Source organism: Notechis scutatus, chromosome 13, assembly GCF_049901735.1.
Source record: "Notechis scutatus isolate UNSWTSFEM ecotype Mainland chromosome 13, rNotScu1.2, whole genome shotgun sequence".
Taxonomy (NCBI): Eukaryota; Metazoa; Chordata; class Lepidosauria; order Squamata; family Elapidae; genus Notechis; species Notechis scutatus.
The window spans coordinates 828,823-845,417 of record NC_142021.1 but is presented as its reverse complement, the minus strand read 5'-3'; the positions used below and the strand labels follow the sequence as shown (position 1 = coordinate 845,417).

The 16,595-nt window shown below is 48.0% G+C and overlaps 1 protein-coding gene across 3 annotated transcripts; it reads right to left on the bottom strand.

The window, feature by feature from the left end:
• Positions 1–362: 362 nt before the first annotated feature.
• On the bottom strand, positions 363–14,616 carry CMKLR1 (chemerin chemokine-like receptor 1). 3 transcript variants are annotated; one of them, XM_026685501.2, is made up of 4 exons: positions 14,228–14,616; positions 7,831–7,934; positions 4,591–4,662; positions 363–3,015 (listed from the first exon to the last, which is right to left on the bottom strand). In XM_026685501.2, the coding sequence occupies exon 4, from the start codon at positions 3,010–3,012 to the stop codon at positions 1,936–1,938; it is 1,077 nt and encodes a 358-aa protein (XP_026541286.1). In that variant the 5' UTR covers positions 3,013–3,015; positions 4,591–4,662; positions 7,831–7,934; positions 14,228–14,616; the 3' UTR covers positions 363–1,935. The 3 variants fall into 3 exon arrangements, with proteins under 3 accessions (XP_026541286.1, XP_087798665.1, XP_087798664.1); XM_087942539.1 differs by having other exon boundaries at positions 14,248–14,594; XM_087942538.1 differs by lacking the exons at positions 4,591–4,662; positions 7,831–7,934; positions 14,228–14,616 and adding an exon at positions 4,436–4,555.
• Positions 14,617–16,595: the final 1,979 nt, after the last annotated feature.

The following is a 16,595-nucleotide window of genomic DNA, read 5'->3' as shown; positions in this document are numbered from 1 at the left end:
AATTAGATGAAAATGTGCAAAACACTTTGCAGATGAAAAACACGGAGGCGCTAAAGGCTGTTGTTTATTGGTGATGTTTTTAGCAGCCCCTCCAGAGCCGAGAAGAAGAAGAAGATCATGAAAAACTTCATAGTTAAGGTTCTTAGAAGAGACCAACACCAGATTGCTCTGAGGTATTTATTCAGGGGTGTCCAATCTTGGCAAACTTTAAGACTGCTGGGCTTCAACTCCCAGAATTATCCAGCCACCTGTCTTATTAGTACTTTCCCCTCCAAATATTTCTTCACTCAAACCATCGCACAAAAATGTGTCTCTTTATTTAATATACGCTCCACTTTGCAACACAAATGCGACAGGATATCGCTGCTTGGAATTTATTTTTTTCATTTAAAAAAGATGGACTTTACAAAATTGCTTATGAAAAAACAACAACAGTGCGTATCTTTAGAAATACCAAGTTAAAAAAAAAACCCAACTTATCTTAAATACAGATATACTTGTTAGGAATGTTACATACAACAACTACTGGTACATACTTTTTCATTTGTAGAAAACCTGACACAACAGATTGATTTTCAACACACGTCCTATTGCCAGGACTTGAATGATGGACTCTCATCCTTCAAGATTCACCAGCTGGAAAAGATTTTTGGATGTCCAGGAACTATTTATTTCATGCAAGAGATTGTTCCTGATGTAGCAAATTTCCACAACTTCCTTTTTAATTCTGGTTGTATTTTGGGAGACTGCCAGTAGTTAGAGATCCTTGTTGATCTACTCCAGAGGTGGAGACGTTGTTCTGCCTGACCCTTTGGTGGGAAAGGAGGATTCAGAAAGGGAGCTTCCATAGCCCACGTCTTTCCAGATACAATCCAAAGCGATTTTGTTAGATCTGGGATAAGTAAAACCAACTTATCAAGTTATAAATCCAGGGTTGGATTCTAGCTCAGCGTCTCAGATTTAGGTCTATTCATCAGCGAAAAGAAAAAGAGCGGAAAATGAATTATTTCCCAAATTAACTGGGCATGAAATTGAATAGATGGGATGCGCAACCCGCCTCTTAGAGAAAAGATTTATTCGTGGACTATGAAATCTCAGGGAAAAGTCAACAAGAGGGAAAAAGTTGCTGGACAGAACTGTATGAAATGATTATTCTCCAAAGAGTGATTTATAGTATGGAAGGAAGCTTTTTTATTTTATTTTACCAGAATTAAATTCTCCACTGGGAAACTTGAGGATTGCAGAAAATGAATCTCTTGCATGTCTGCTCACATGGAAGGTGATAGAATGAGAAATCACACCTGGATTTGCACAGGTACAAATGATTAGGAAACACACACACACACACATACCCATCTGTTTCAGAGTCCCGTCTAAAACAAATTCACCCTAAATTTCCAAAGGTGCTTTTTAAGGAGGCAATTCCCCGCCATCCTGTCAGAACTGAGGAAGCTTCTTGGATGAGAAGTGAAATGTCTTCAAAGAAAAACCAAGAAAGTCCAGTTGCCTCCTGAAAAAAGCACCTTTGGGACAACCAGGACCTAGAGGACTGAGAATCTCTACAAACCCTAAACTTCCCAATTCTCAGATCAGAGAAGCGGGTGCTCCATTTCCCCCAGGGCTCAAAATACGCTTATTGCCAAGAACTTGTAGGATGCAGTGAAGACTTTACAGGCTGAAGTTCAACCATCAAGCCTTCCTTTGTCACGAGGTTTGTTTATGTGGTTAGGGTCAGGTGTTTATGCCATAACCTGCAAAATGCTGTGATAAGAATAAACAAGAGGGTACTTATAACCACCATTGGCTTAGATTCACCAAGCCAGTATCAAGTCCTTCCTGAAACCACTGGAATAATCCAAGAAGGCAAAACCATAAGGAGCTTTGGATCATTGCTGGAAACCAGTGTCTACCGTAATCCACGTTGGGTTCCAAAGCTCAGAGTAACATTGATTCTTTTTCAGTCATTGAACTGGCTTTGGTGACACTCTTGCGTGAGAATGAGTGGACCGAATTGATTGTGTCCTCGGTCAGGGCATTAGCCAGTCTGGACAGGATAGTTACCTTAAACTTCTTGAAATCTTGGCCCATGAAGACGTACAGGATAGGGTTCATGCAGCTGTTGGAAGCAGCGATGGCGGTGACAAGGGGCAACCCAATTTCAAAGACTGTTTCTGGAACTGAGCGGTGGTCAGTTTCTAGGAGGTGGAGGGTATGGTATGGACACCAACACAAGAAGAAGGTGGTGATGATGGTGACAATAATTCTCAAGGGCTTCTTGGACTTGGTGAGGCGGTTCCTTTTCAGGCGAAAAATTATGGTAATGTAACATACTGTGATAATGATCATTGGTAAGATAAACCCCATCAAGAAGCGAAAGGTGGTTACCATTTTGTGGTTTTGGGTGCCAAGGCCAGTGTCATTTCGAGAACTGGACAAGGAGAAGTTGTAGAAACAAAGGATGCGGCCGCGGAAGGTTGTGGTGTCTCGGAAAACAATGGAAGGGGAGCTCATTAGAAAACCGAAAACCCAAATTACGATGCAGACCACCCAGGCAATTGTCGGGGTCCCATGCTTTTGAGATTGGACTGGGAAGACCACCAAAATGCAGCGGTGAAAGCTGATTATGGTCAGCAGAAACACACTGGTGTACATGTTGAGGTTGAGAAGCAAATTGTTGACTTTGCACATGTCTCTGCCAAAAACCCAGTGGAAACCCATGGCGGTGTAGGCGATGTTCAGGGGCAGGAAGACGTTGAACAGGAAGTCAGCAGCTGCCAGGTTGAGGAACCAGATGGTGGTGACTGTCTTCTTCATCTTGAAGATAATGGCGATGACCAAACTGTTGCCCAATAGACCCAGGAGGCAGGTGATGCTGTAGATGAGAGCAGTGACCACTTGAACAATGGTCAGAGGCTCTATTGAGGTTTTTTTGCCATATGTCTCTCTGACAGGAATGAGGTCTTCGAAATAACCATAGTAAAAGTAATCCGTAGTGTTCTCGAATTCTCCCATGATCTGTTGGAACACAGGTAAGTCAAAAATTGGACATGATGCCAAGGTAGCTTTACACCACAGTTAGGAAACACAGAAGAGTGAGGGCTGATAGGACAAGCCAGTGAGAGCTAGCCTCGTCTAAGACTGCCTGTAATGGCTGAGTAACAACTGAGTAAACACAAAGAATTATTGTTGCAAGTCAAAACTAATTGATATGGATGGATGGAGAAGGACATAGACTAATCTCTACACAACTTCTTCCTTGGATGACCCCAATCCTACCCAGTGACGCCAATTCCAATGAACGGAAGGAGGAGGCTGAATACGGCATTCTCCAAAATAAATGAGCATCCTGCCTTGAAAAATGTCCCAGAATCCCTTGCAGGAGAGACAAGACAGATCACACATCTAGTGGTGGAACATCAGTCCGGTACCTCTGTTAGATCAAACTGTATCAAAGCACCGGTAGACTTTGTCTAGCTGGCATTTTAAAAAGAAGGAAAAATCCTTTGGCAAGCAGAGCACAGTGGTGTCAGTTATTTAATACATAATAAATAGAAGGCTAGCATGTTTTTTGCGTGAAAGAAAAGCCCTGGTGAGCTTTGAAATTTTAATCGTATCACTTGCAATACTCAAAACTGTTCTCAAAGACAATACAAATGGGAGTGGGAAACGTTGATGGGTTAGGACAATGTTTCTTAACCTTGGCCACTTTAAGACCCGTGGGCTTCAGCTCCCAGAATCCCCCAGCCAGAGTTGAAGTCCACATGGGTTAAATCTCATCTAAGAATGCAACTCAAAAGCATTTTGTTTTATCAGCACTGCTCTTCGCCTTGGAGATCCTGCTGAGTGGAACTGAGTGAGAAATGTTAAGCTGGGGCTTAAAAGGCAGACCAAGGATTTCCAAGCAAACAAAAACATTAATATTTCATGGCCAGGTTTTACATCTGGGGGCCAGGAAACAGATGGGCAGTGGGCTTCTGCCAGCAAGACGAGGCCTCAGAAGACCCAGATGAACCGTCTTTCCAAAGCTGTGGGCAGGCTGAAATAGGATTCCAGAACAGTTCCAGACCCGAGATTCCTTCCTTGGCCATCTCAATAATCATAGGATGAAGCCAAGAGGGCAGGAATGCCAAGTCTTTGTTCAGCTGGATTAAAATACAGAATAACAGAATTTGGAAAGGATCTTGAGGGCCCAACTCCCTGCTCAAGCAAGAGACCCTGTGCCATTCTGGACAAAAGGTCCGATCTCACTAAGAACCTCCAGCGACGGAGCACCCATCAATCACTCCCAGAGGCAGATTATTCCAGTGATTGATAGTTCTGAAGGTCAGGAAACGTCGCCTTAATTCTAGGTTGGATCTCTGATAAGCTTCCATGCTTGGGAAGGGGGCTCCCAAGGACCCACTGCAAAATCACACACACACACACACACACACACACCGGCCAGGTGCAATAATACCCGCACAGGTTTCGTTTCTCCAAATGACGTCCCCAATCCTAGGCAAACCACCGATTTTTCTGAGCCAGCCAGACCAGGCCAGGCGCAGGAGCCAAGAACAAGCAGCATTCAGACAGTGACCTGAGTCTTCTTACCGTCAACAAGCCAGGCTCAACGCAGGAATACGGAGGAAGATCAGCCAAGAGTCGGCCTTACGGGAACTTTTCCTGCCAAGGGTACAAAACAAACAATGACACCCGGCGGAATGAAGAATAGCGGCCGAGGACGAGGCAAGCAGGGTTCCTGTTTAATGAGCCACTCGAGGCGAGGCGAGGGCTGGGTTTAGGCTGCCTTGCAGCTGCTCTCTCTTTTTTTTGGAAAGAGGAAACCCTCTCAGGGAAGTTGGGGGTTGTTTTGCTTTCCCTCCTGGTCCTGATGGGTGGGAGGGAGGGAGGGAGGCGGGCAGCGGTTTGGGTGGCTCTGCATTGGCAGAATCTGAGACTCTGCCATCCTGGGTGGAGCCAGCAGTGCCCATTATCCATAAAGGATGAGCTTCTCTCTTTGGGCGGGAGGAGGAGGTGGGGGGGGTGTAGGTTCTCTCTCAAGGACAGAAAAGTTTTGGGGGACCCTACAAAATGAAGGTCCTGGGTTGGGCAGAGCTCGGAGCCTTTTTGGAAGGACGAACATGGATTCCCTCCAGAAACTGACGGCCTGCTGGGTTTTCAGCCCCTCCTTTCCTTAATTCAACTGAGTCAGTAGAATGCTCAATGGATCAGTGGAAGGACTTGCCCCCAGAAGTGGTGACCCTGCTCCAACATTGGGGGTTTCTAAGAAGAGATGGGAGAGCCATTTGTCCGGAATCATAGAGGGTCCCCTGCCTGAACAGGGGGTTGGACTAGAAGACCTCCAAGGTCCCTTCCAACTCTGTTGTCTTTTTAGAAACGTAAGGATCTTTTTTCAAGAAGACCAGGGCGACGTCTGTGGGTTGTTCGGGGTCTTCATTCCTACTTCCTCACCCAGTCCAAGTGCCCCTTCCTCTCCTGGTGCAGTTCTTCACCACTAATTAAGGTGACCTATTTGAGGAGCAAAGCTCCCCAGTGGCTCCACCTAATTCGCTCTTTATTCCATCAGGGATCTTCCTTGGCTGGCTGCAGAGAGATTCCTGGCCCTTCAGAAAGCTTCGCTCAGGAGGGAAAGGGATTTTTGAAGAAATGCTCCAGGGAGGCCGGTCAAATCAGAACTCCACCTCTCTCTGGAATGCCACCACGGACTCTTTGGGGATGGAATGGATTTAATCTACGATGCCCAAGGCTTCAACGCCTCAGAGGCACAGCAAGGATTTTGTATCCTCATGACCAAAAGGCTATGGATAATACTGCTCAGTGAAGGGGATTTTCTCCCCTGGGTGCCCATTATGGCTTTCAACACAAGCTCTGATCAGACCGAGTCTCCCTGGAGTAGCCCTCCTACCCTGGTGGTTACCTCAAGGAGCAGCATATGTGTGAAGGGAAGGACTTTGCCAAGAAGGTGATAGGATGCATGTCCGAATGTAACCTATTAGGTCAGACTGATTGCGTAAATACTTTGGGGCAATGACTCTGAATAAATGAAACCATGTCCTGGCCACCCAATACTTTCCATCTCCTGGGACCAACAACATGTCCTGGCGTTTCCCTTCAAGCTAATGAATGACCCTCCGCTGCTTTTGACCTCAGAATTGACATCTCCACATCAGGGATTAGATTAGATTAGATTAGATTAGATTAGAGTGGAGTAGAGTAGAGTAGAGTAGAGTAGAGTAGAGTAGAGTAGAGTAGAGTAGAGTAGAGTAGAGTAACAGAGTTGGAAGGGACTTTGTAGGTCATCTTGTCTAACCTCCCCCAAGCAGGAGAGCCTACATCATTTCTGGCAAATGGCAGTCCAGTCTCTTCTTGAATTCTTGGATTTCTGAGGATGGAGCAGAACTTCCCAGAAGGTGGAAGAGGGCCGAGGAGAACCCCAACTAGGACTTCAGAACAAGGGCCAGAACTTCTAGGCGTGTCCTTCATGGGCTGGTGGGACCCATTCTTCAGAAGGCCCAACGGCCCATGAAGCCCTGCTGGAGAGGCCCTTGGGGTGAAGGGTGATGGCTCTACTTCGGATGGGAACATTCAGAGTCTTGTTCCTCAACTTGGGTGGGCTCCCAGCAGCCTCGTCCAACTTTGCAAAGAGGTTCTGCAAAGCAATCGCACGCAAGCCACTCAGCACTTTGTCATCTCAAAACCCAAACAGGATGTCCTGATTTAGAAGCCTCCTGACTCAGGCCCTGACCGCCAACACAGTCGGCCACCTCCCCAGCGCACCCCCCCCCAGCCCCCCCCAAAAAAACTATAGGACTCTCTTTCCCCTAGTTTTCTTGCCTGTCTCTGCCCCACCAAGGACACAGGCCACTTGCAGAGCTGTGTTGTTCCTGGCAGGCTCTAGGGCACCCAAATGGTTGCTTTCTAGGCAGGCGATAAGGATGCCTGTAGAACTGTCGGCTCAGCTTTCGTGCGCACAACATCAAGGCTATCAGGTGTTTGGAAACACAGCCGCAAGACGAGAAGAAAAACAAACAGATGGAACAAGGCCACACAAACCACAGAATGAAGGCGGCCTTCTCCGTCCCCGCCTCCACTTACGATCTGGCTAAAGGATTCCTGCCTCCACCAGGGCAGACCTTGGCCTGGTTTAGCCAGGGAGCCCACCTGCTCCCTCTGCCTTTTTATCCAGAATGGATAGAATGTCCTGGCATTCCGGCCCACAGACCCACAGACCCAAATGGGTGCATGCATTCCAAGTCAGGGCTGCATTTTTAACAGGACTTGAGCCTTGCCGTGCCTGAGCGGGCAGCTAATACCTGTCCCTTCCGATGCAAACCACCAGAGGTGTCTGCAAAGCAGAGTCAGAAAAGTCAAGAGAATTGTGGCCCACACGTTACGATCCAAGTTCCACCTCTTTTCCAGATGCATCCCAGAGAATCGATCCTAGGCCGTGTTTGGCTTCTGCAAGGAGATCAACTGGTTTCACCAGGGGCCCCTGGACCGACCAGGACAGAAGGGGAAGGTGGTTGAACTTCCAATTTGGTGACCCATCACACCAGTTTGGCTGCATGAGACCTAAGCCAGGTGTGCTGAGTTTGCCAAGGGTCTCCCATGCCCTCCCACCCAACCAGTTTTAAATCTAGTGGCTCTGTCCCTTGGAAGGGATTGAGAGAAAACTCATCCTCCCTCTCGGACAAATGGGGTCGGAGGTCGTTGGCTCTCTCTGCTCGCCAACTTCCTTGCTACTCTAACTTGGCCCAGGAGGTGAGGGGGCTGCCTGTCATCCCACAAACCACCCCCAACCAGCACAGAGGGACTCCCGGGGCCCCTCACCTTGTGACGAGACGGTGGTCTTGCTTTGCTGGTGGGGAAACGTCCCCCTCAGAAGATGTTTTGGCTCAAGAAAAATCTTCAAGACCAGCGATCTGGATACTAACCTGCATAAATGCAAGGGAAAGAAGAAGCAACGTGCAAAGAAAGGAAGAGAAGGTGGAGCAAGTGTGATAAGATATTATTAACTCCCTTATCATTCTTGACTTCCTGTATTTGTCATTTCTGGTGCAATCCCACCAACTTCACCTTCTGCCATCTCATGATCCCAGCCACAAGGTAGGATTTGGCCCTGGTCTCGAGCACAGGTGGCCACTCATTTTGAGGACCCAATGTCCGCCTCTTCCTTGAGACAATGCCCATTTAGTTTAGTTTGCTTTATCGTCATCGCACCTCGTACAACAAAATCAAACACCATCTTCAGTGCACATCACGACCATGAAAATAAACACGAACACACATCCTTCACCCTTCACACATTGAACCGGAAACCCCGACACCACACCAACACTGCACTACACAGCAGAATTCAAAAGAGCTCCTGCCCTGGGATAGAAGCTGTTTTTCAGCCCATTTGTCCTTGTTTTTATTATTCTGTACCGCCTGCCAGATGGTAATAGTTTTAAAAAATGGTTTTTTTCTTGGCCTATTTCCTTAGAGAGGATTCCTGCTCACTCACGGTGACCAAGGGCTGTTGATGAACTCCCAGAGTTGGAGACTCCAAAATGCCTGAAGTTGTCCTGAGGCCAGAAGAAGAAGGACAAGCCAGGACGCTCACTTAAAAGACTCGGCCTCTCCTTCTTCTCCCACTTCTGCTCCATTGGGTTAGCGGAGGAGCCTCTTCTTCAGCCTCTCTTAGCAGTCTACCTTCAAGATATGGACTCTGCTTCTCAGCATCCACCAAGGCTCTCTCTCCATGCTTGCTGACATACAGTCCTTCCCAAGCATTTAGTCTACATCAAGACAACCATCTCTTTTGGCCAGCTGGAGTTCCAACTTCCACCCACGAGTGAAATTGGAGCCCAACTGGGAAAGACAAGCATGCGAAGCCCTTTTTGGAGTCTGCCCAGAAGCCTGAAATACAGAAGCAGTGAAACTGAAGAGGGGGATAGTCTTAAGGCGATTCCTTCAGGATCAGAGAGAACAATTCAATTTACGTGACGTGATCCCCTGGCTCAGGGCAAGCCTCTTTCAGGGCACGCTGGGTGCTCCGATCGGAGAGAAATGGTGCTGCCCTCTGAAAGCATTTTCAGATCCTCCAGCAAGGCTCTCTTGGCACTTGCTGAGCCCGGATACCAGCTGGAAAAAAGCAGGGAGTTGAAATGTTGTTTCACGCTCTGGCCCAGATAAACAGCCACCCAGGCGTGGCTTTTCACAGTCAGGGACGCCAGCCGATGGGGAGAAGTTTTCCCAGGCTTTCTGTGGCTTTGATCTAAGGAAGCTCCCCTGCTTATCTCTAGCCCTGCTTGCATTGCAAACAGGCTTAACCCCTGCCCCCTCTTTGACCATTCTGGGTTTGGCTGCTTCCCCAGGGACAAGGGGGAGAAGAAAGCTTAGCAGGAGATCAAGCTGGGGCCAAGTAAAAATCAGGGTAGAACGTGCCCTCAACTGTCCCAAGAAAATTCATTCGCTCGGGGCTGGATCAGGCCAAGGGCACAGCTCAGCGAGCAGACTGTCCGAAGCCACCTGAGAGGAAGATGAAGCTGGTGCTGTTGTTGAAGAAACACCTCCTTCAATTCCAGAGGGATCAAAGGCTACCTTAGATCAGCAGTCACTGATACCACCACATCCCACCCCATTAAAAAAAACACCACCTAATTGTGCTTGTGCATTGATTTATGTGTCCAGGTGTCTACTGAGAAGTTCAGGTTGGAGGACAGAAGGTGCTATTATCCAAGCTGCATATTTGGGCTCCTGAAGCCACCAAGGAACCCAGGACCCTTGGCTGGAGATCGCAACCCTGGAGCTGAATCAGAAACCAGTGGGCCTACCCAGCAGCTGTCCGTGAAGATGGCCAAAAAATGCAGAACTAACCAAGGTATCTGTTGAGAAGCTGCTCCCAACTAATCCTACGTCGTTTCTTCCCGGCCCAAATAAAAGATCGCAGACATTTTATTGCAATCGCTTGCTAGACATGCTTTGAGCAGCCTTTGACCAGGGAGGCTTTTGGCCTTTTCACCCACTGTTTCCTCCCTCTGGGACTGCAGGTTGGGCCTGGGATTCACAGTCTGTAAAGTTCCTTCACTTGGTTTGGTTGGTGGGGTTCATTGCCTGGCATTCTGCGGGTGGAGGGGAAAGGAACGGATTTTGCCATGGGGGGTTGAGCTCCAGACCCGGCCTCGGCCTCCTCCGCAGCCCTTCTAAGAAAACCAACCCAGGATGGGAATCAGCTCACCAGGGGCTGGATGAGCAGAGTGTAAATTTTCCCACCCCCACTTGACCACAAAACGTCACCCATCTCAGCAACCGCTTCCTTTTTTCAGCCTTCTTTCACCCACGGGGGAACCGTATGCAGAGTCAGCAAAACCGCCATGCAATTTATTTTTCTTTTGGCACGTTATTCAGACAACGCTTAAGCCAACATATATCTGCCCTTGGGTTCAGAGGGGTCTCCAAGTGGGGAGCAGCGAAAAATGACGCATAAATGGTTGCAAGCTGGGTTCTAAACAAATTTTTTAAAGGCCACAAAGCCTCCCCAATAGAGAAGGGCCTGGCGGGACGAGGCCTCTGGACTGGCCCACTTCCCAAGGGAGCCCTTTGCCTGCCTGGGCCAAGAGAGGAGGCCCTCGGACTGGGGGTTCCAACAAGGTCGTTTTTAAGAGGGCAAGCGCCGCAGACCGTAATATTCAACGTATTGATCTTGATTTGACCCGATGAGGTTGCTTATCTCAATCCCAGACCAAGGGGTTTCCTCATAGGACATAAAACCAGCCGAAGCTTAAATCTGACCATGATGCTGGACTTTTGCACTGCAGAAATCCTGGTTGGCTCGGCTCGGTTTGGTTTGCTGTCTTCTCCAATATTCCAGGGCTAGGAAGACCCCCAAAAGGCATCTTTTCCAGGGTGTACAGCCACACATTCCTCTCCTTCAGAGGCTCCCCAAAATCTAACCGAGACGTTTGGGGGGGATATCAGAAGCCCAAATGAGCCACCAGACCTTCCTTGGCCCTTCAGGCCCCTGGAGAAGGTGCCGCCTTCTCTCTGGCAGGGCTGCCTGGTGACATTCCTCCCAAGGGAACAGCTGGAGGGGACCGATGCGTTTTCAACTCTCGTGGTCTCGCCCTTCATGTGTGTCTAACTGCCCCCGGTATCTTTGGGCTGAAATCTGAGCATAGCCTGTTCATGTTCACTCTGGAAATTCTTTATTTCGGCCGTGCCAAAGCCATGATGAAAACTCACCCCAAGGAACCTGTAAGAGGAGACGCGGAGCAGATGTCCGTTTAATGACATCAGCAGAGAGAACAAAAATCACAGTCTCAGCCGGCTTGCTCAAATCTTGGCACTTCCTTTTGCTTAATCCATTGCAAAAAATTTTTTTTAAAAAAATCCACTTCTGCAGAGGAATTTCCCTACCACTCTTCTCTTTTTCATTGTGCTGACCATCCATATTCAGCTGGGAGGAATGTGAGGCAATCCAGAGAGCTGTTTATAAAACCAGTTATTGTCATCTGGAAAACACCAATGTCCAGATCGATATTTCACTAGCTCTGCTGCCCATTGCCCTCAATTCTGATCAGGGTCCGGTCCGTTGCAGCTAACCCAGCACTGTGGTTTGAGGATTAGTTTTGTGGTTCCATTGTGACTTTTTTTTAATCCGTCGTGGTTAAGCGGTGATTTGAGCAATGTGTGTGAACTTAATCACTGGTCCCTCTTGGCCTTCCTTCCTTATCTTCACCAGATAAATTCCTGAAATGCTCCCATCACGACCTGGGGCTGCTGAAAAAGCCGTCACTACAAAGTGTTGCATTAACAGTGTTGTGACTATGTCAAACGGGGCATGTGGGATTGTTTGCAATCTTTTTCATGGGCTGCAAATCCCTGAAGCCAAGGTGAAAAGAAGGAAATCCGTTTTGCTGCAGAATTATTTGCTGTTTGGCCAGGGGTGAGCACAGAAGCCAAAGGAGCTTCTGATTTTGCAAAAGGGGCCAAATCAGCAAGCTTCCTAAGCAATTGTTTTCCTTCAGTTATTTCACCTTTATTGCATGTGTGTGTGTGCGTGTGTCTAGTACACTGTTGTAGGAAAAGAGATTAAGACTGATGAGCAGGAAGGAAATGTGGAGCATTTGTTTGTCCTTAGCCATAAAACGGATCCTTTCCAATCTGAAGATATACAGCAACCTTCTGTCGTGTTGCCCACAATGAATTAATGAAAGGATGAGTGCCTTCTCGGTGCAAAATTGATTTCACTCCATTATTCTGGGTGGGGGGCAGAGTTCATACAGCTCTTTGAACCGGTTGCATAACAGCAGAAGACTCTGCGAATCATGGCTGGCTTGAAACATGGCTTATCTTCTGGGTTATTGTGCTAATCTGGCTAGTCTGAGGTCCCAGAAGCTGTGCAAATCTCCAAGACGGTTTAGTTAAGCGTCTTGTGGGAGTTCAGCCAGTACCTCTGTGAATGGAGATACAAGCATCCTCATGACCTTCCATTTTCCATTCAACAGCCATTCAAGTCTGGTTTTCAAAACTCTGGTTTGGAACAGGTCAGCTGAAATGACAGGCCAGATTTCTCCTCCAGGTGGAATGAGGAATGATGGTTCCTGGTCCATGAATAAACCATGATTTCCCAAAACAAGACAAAACAGGCCCCTTTCACCCTGCCCGAAGGAGAGATGACAAACATGTCCGATTCTCAAGTCAACCAGGAGTGAAATTTTCCCAGGTTCAGCCAAAACCTGTCACTACCAACTCACCCACTAAAGGGGGGCCAAGCAACCAATTGTAAAACTACTCTAACAAGCTAGATTTTTTTTTTTTTTTTGAAAACTTAAGCAGAGTATCTTGCTGTTATGTTGAGATGGGAGTTTTTCTCTTCACAGAACATGTTTAGTAGGGTCAGGGGTGGGTTAACATGCTATGCAAACAACTTAAACCTAATTTGTTAACCTGCGAATTCTCTGGTTATCCCGTATCCTAAGAACAGGAGTAAGAATGTTAATGCAGCATTAAATCTGTCTTTTTGTTCCTGAAAGAGACAGAAAGCAGAACACAAACAAGCTTCACGGTTCCTTTTTGTTTCTAACACACGAGAGGAAGACAACAGACAGGAATTCACCCAAGTTTTTCCGTCTATAGCATTAAGACACCGTTGATAGTCTAACATCAACATCTGTTTGGGCAGAAATTTGACCAGAATGTGAAGCCAATTTGGAATCCTTGGAGGAGTTAAGCATGGCCACACCCACCATCATCTCATGGCTGACCAGGACACCTGTCTTTGCAAAAGAGAGAATCCGTTTCCTCCATTGACTTGGTCAGAGAAGAGAACAAAATCACCGAACGGGCAAGAAGCAAATGATAAAACAAGGTATTGATCAAGCAGTGTCCTTCAGGGTCGCACTACCTCAAGGTTACTTGGCCTCAACTGGACCCAAATCCTCCTAATTTGACCTATCTGGGAGTCCCCAAAAGAGAAGCCAGCAGCCGCCTTCGCCAAGGAGAAACTCTGAGGGTCGTTTTCTTTGTCACTGCCATCATATCTGATGGAGATTCCCAGCCATGTTGGGGGGGGGAAGAAGGGCTACTATTTACATAGACTTAAATATTTAAAGCTGGGTTGGTTGGTTTAATTGCATTGCTGGTTTAATTTGACTTTGGACTCCCTCTCCCCCCCTCCCCCCCACCCCCCCCACCCCCGCTGTGCTGCTCTCTAGGCGAGAAAAGAGGGAACGGCTGCACAGTAAATATACCAGTGGAAGCTTTTTGGTGTCTCCATCCCTTTCATGGACTTCTTGCCCAACTGTTTCACAACCATCCTGAACTTTCAAAGAGGAGAAAAATGTGCTTACGAGGCTACTGTCTCAGGGTTTAATTCTGGGAAAGGAGAAAAAGGGGAACCAGGGATCTAGGTTCAGGGTTGAGATGTTCAGAGATGGTCTACTTGAGGTCAAGCAGCTTGTCTACAACCCAGGAAATTGTCCTCCCTAGCACGATCCTCCTCTAGGAGATATAACACGTATTCAAAGATTAAGAAGAATTTTTGTAGCTATTCTAAGGATGCTCAACTCGTAAGGAGGCCAAAAACCCGCTGATCATTGTTAGCCTTGCAAAAGAGCAGGAAGCTCAAATTTTGCAGGCTGCCACACACATTTTGTCTCACAGTTCAGTTTCTGCAAGTCTAGTTATAAAATCTGACCGATTCAAAATAGGTGCTTTTTTTCCCCCCTGAGAGGAGAAATACCTTTGGCTCAGTCAAGTCACCTTTCTGCTTCTTCCGCTTCACCAAAAGCCCTTTTCATTCCCTTCAGAAGGAGAAACAGCGCCAAATTCCTCCAGCTGCCTGTGGCGTTTCAGTCTGGGGCAGGTTTGCAGGTTCTCGCCACGAACTCAGCAAGGGACACCATCCTTCATCGGGAGGGGCCGCCTCGTGGGATGGAAAGACCACTAGACCTTCTGGAAGTGCAGAGGGACCACGAGGCAGGTTCTTCAAGAGACCAAAGAGGCCCTCGGAGCATCTATGCCGCAGCAGCGCGAAAAGAGGTAAGGAGAAGAAGCTGAAGAAGGAAACCAGCCGTCCCAGGCAGGCGTTCACCACCACGTTTGAGCAGGAATTTCTTCACTCCGCTCCGCAGCTGGAAGAGGAGAGGGTGTGGCCGTCTTCTCCTCCTCCGCCAGCCAAGGCCGAAGGGCTGAGCAGCCGTTGCTTCATTCCAGGCCCTTCTCTGCCAGATATTTTTTCATGCAAAAAAATTACACCCGAGGCCGCCCTAGGAAACCACAGCACTTTTGAAGATGGGGTGGGGGAGGGGATTGGCGTCATGTGACCAGGTTTCAAAGCAGTTGGAGGTCCTGCTCATTCATCAGAAGCAGAAAAAGGGTAGCCGGAAGGAGAGTTTTGGAGGAAGGGTGCCCTGGTTGAGACAGGTGCGTCTCTATCTACAGGTAGAGGACTAAAGCTGGGGTAACTTGAAGCAAGGAAGGGTCTCTAAAGTTCTTATTCCTGTAGGTTCCTGGGGGTTAAAGACTCTCTAATTGGCAGTGAGGGTCTCTTCCCCAGCTCCTGTTTTCCTTTGCAAACGCTCGGCTGGGAAATCCTGACATTTTCACCCATGGAGCAGCTGGAGAGGCCGGCAGCTCTTCCGTGCAAAACACATTTGCACAATGTTCTCGCCCACGCACCTCAAGGCCAGCACGTCTCTCTTCTCTCCAAGATTTCACAATCAGGTCTTCCTTTGTGGGTTGCTCTGGAACTTCACCAGGTGGCCTCCAGCCCTCACATCACTGAAGGAGATGCACATTGCTGGGTTCTGGGACAGGAATGGTGGGGTTTCACCTGATTGGAGCAGCACTATTCATTTAGGGTTCACCAAAGTTGGCAATTTTAAGACCTGTATATTTCAGCTCCCAGAATTCCCCAGCCAGCGCTGCTTCTGGAAGTTGAAGTCCACAAGTCTTAAAGTTGCCAACTTCGGAGCCCCTGATTTAGGTCAAAGAGCCCCTGAAGGCAGGATAGTTCCATTGGCACAAAGCATCCCGCTTTCTCCAAAGAAACCCAAAACAGGAAGTGCTACTCCGCAGCCCACTCAAAACCCTGAGTCATTGCATTGTCTTCTCCTCCATTGGACTCCAGGCTGTATGGCCAAGTTCTGAATTTTGCAAAATCATTTCCCCATGATTGGCTGGGGAATTCTGGGAGTTGAACTCCACCCTCTGAAAGCTGCCTGGGTTGAGAAAAGTCGTCCAAAGACTCAATCAAACGACTTACCTTAAAACGCCTGTGAAAGCCCCACCTCCACACTCCCTGGGCAATTAGGGATCATCTCAGGTTGACCTCTGGAAGAAGTTCTCCATCGGATGAAGCATTTTCATCCTCCTCCTTCTGAAGATGGTAGGCGAAGCGGTTGTCTTGAGGGCATTCCTGCCTGGGAGGGAGGCATTTGTGAATGGGCCACATGAAAGAGGGTTCAAGGTTGCTCCCTCGTCTACTTCCTAAAGACCAAACCTGGCCCAGGTGAAGCTGGAAGCTTCCTTGGTTCAGTCAAGTTCTTCTTGCAAATCCCTAACCCGGGATGTCTTCCAGGTGACTGTTGGTGCCAAGGTAACGTCTGAGGTCTACCTGATCAAAAGGAAAGGCTGTGAGAATTGGCTCTCCCCAGAGGAAACCTACCCAACAGACAGACAGTCCGCTTGCCAGCATGGAGAAAGGGCCCCTGCTGATCTGAGCGAGGAAGGACGGCGGCATGGAGCCAGAAGGCCTGTTGCAACGGCTGACCTAGAAAAAGAAGCTCAACCAGCCAAGCGAGCTAGGAATCAAGTCGAGACGCGTGAGGCAGAGGTTGGGTGAAGCCACCCAAAGAACAACCCCATTGCTCGGATTTCTCAAAGGGAGAGGGAGAGGCAGCGCACGAAACGCTGAATGGTAACAGCCACCCTGAGTGTCAGAAGCCCCTACAGGGATGGATGGATGGATGGATGGATGGATGGATGGATGGATGGATGGATGGATGGATCTATATCTATCTATCTATCTATCTATCTATCTATCTATCTATCTATCTATCTATCTATCTATCTATCTATCTATCTATCTATCTATCTATCATCTATCT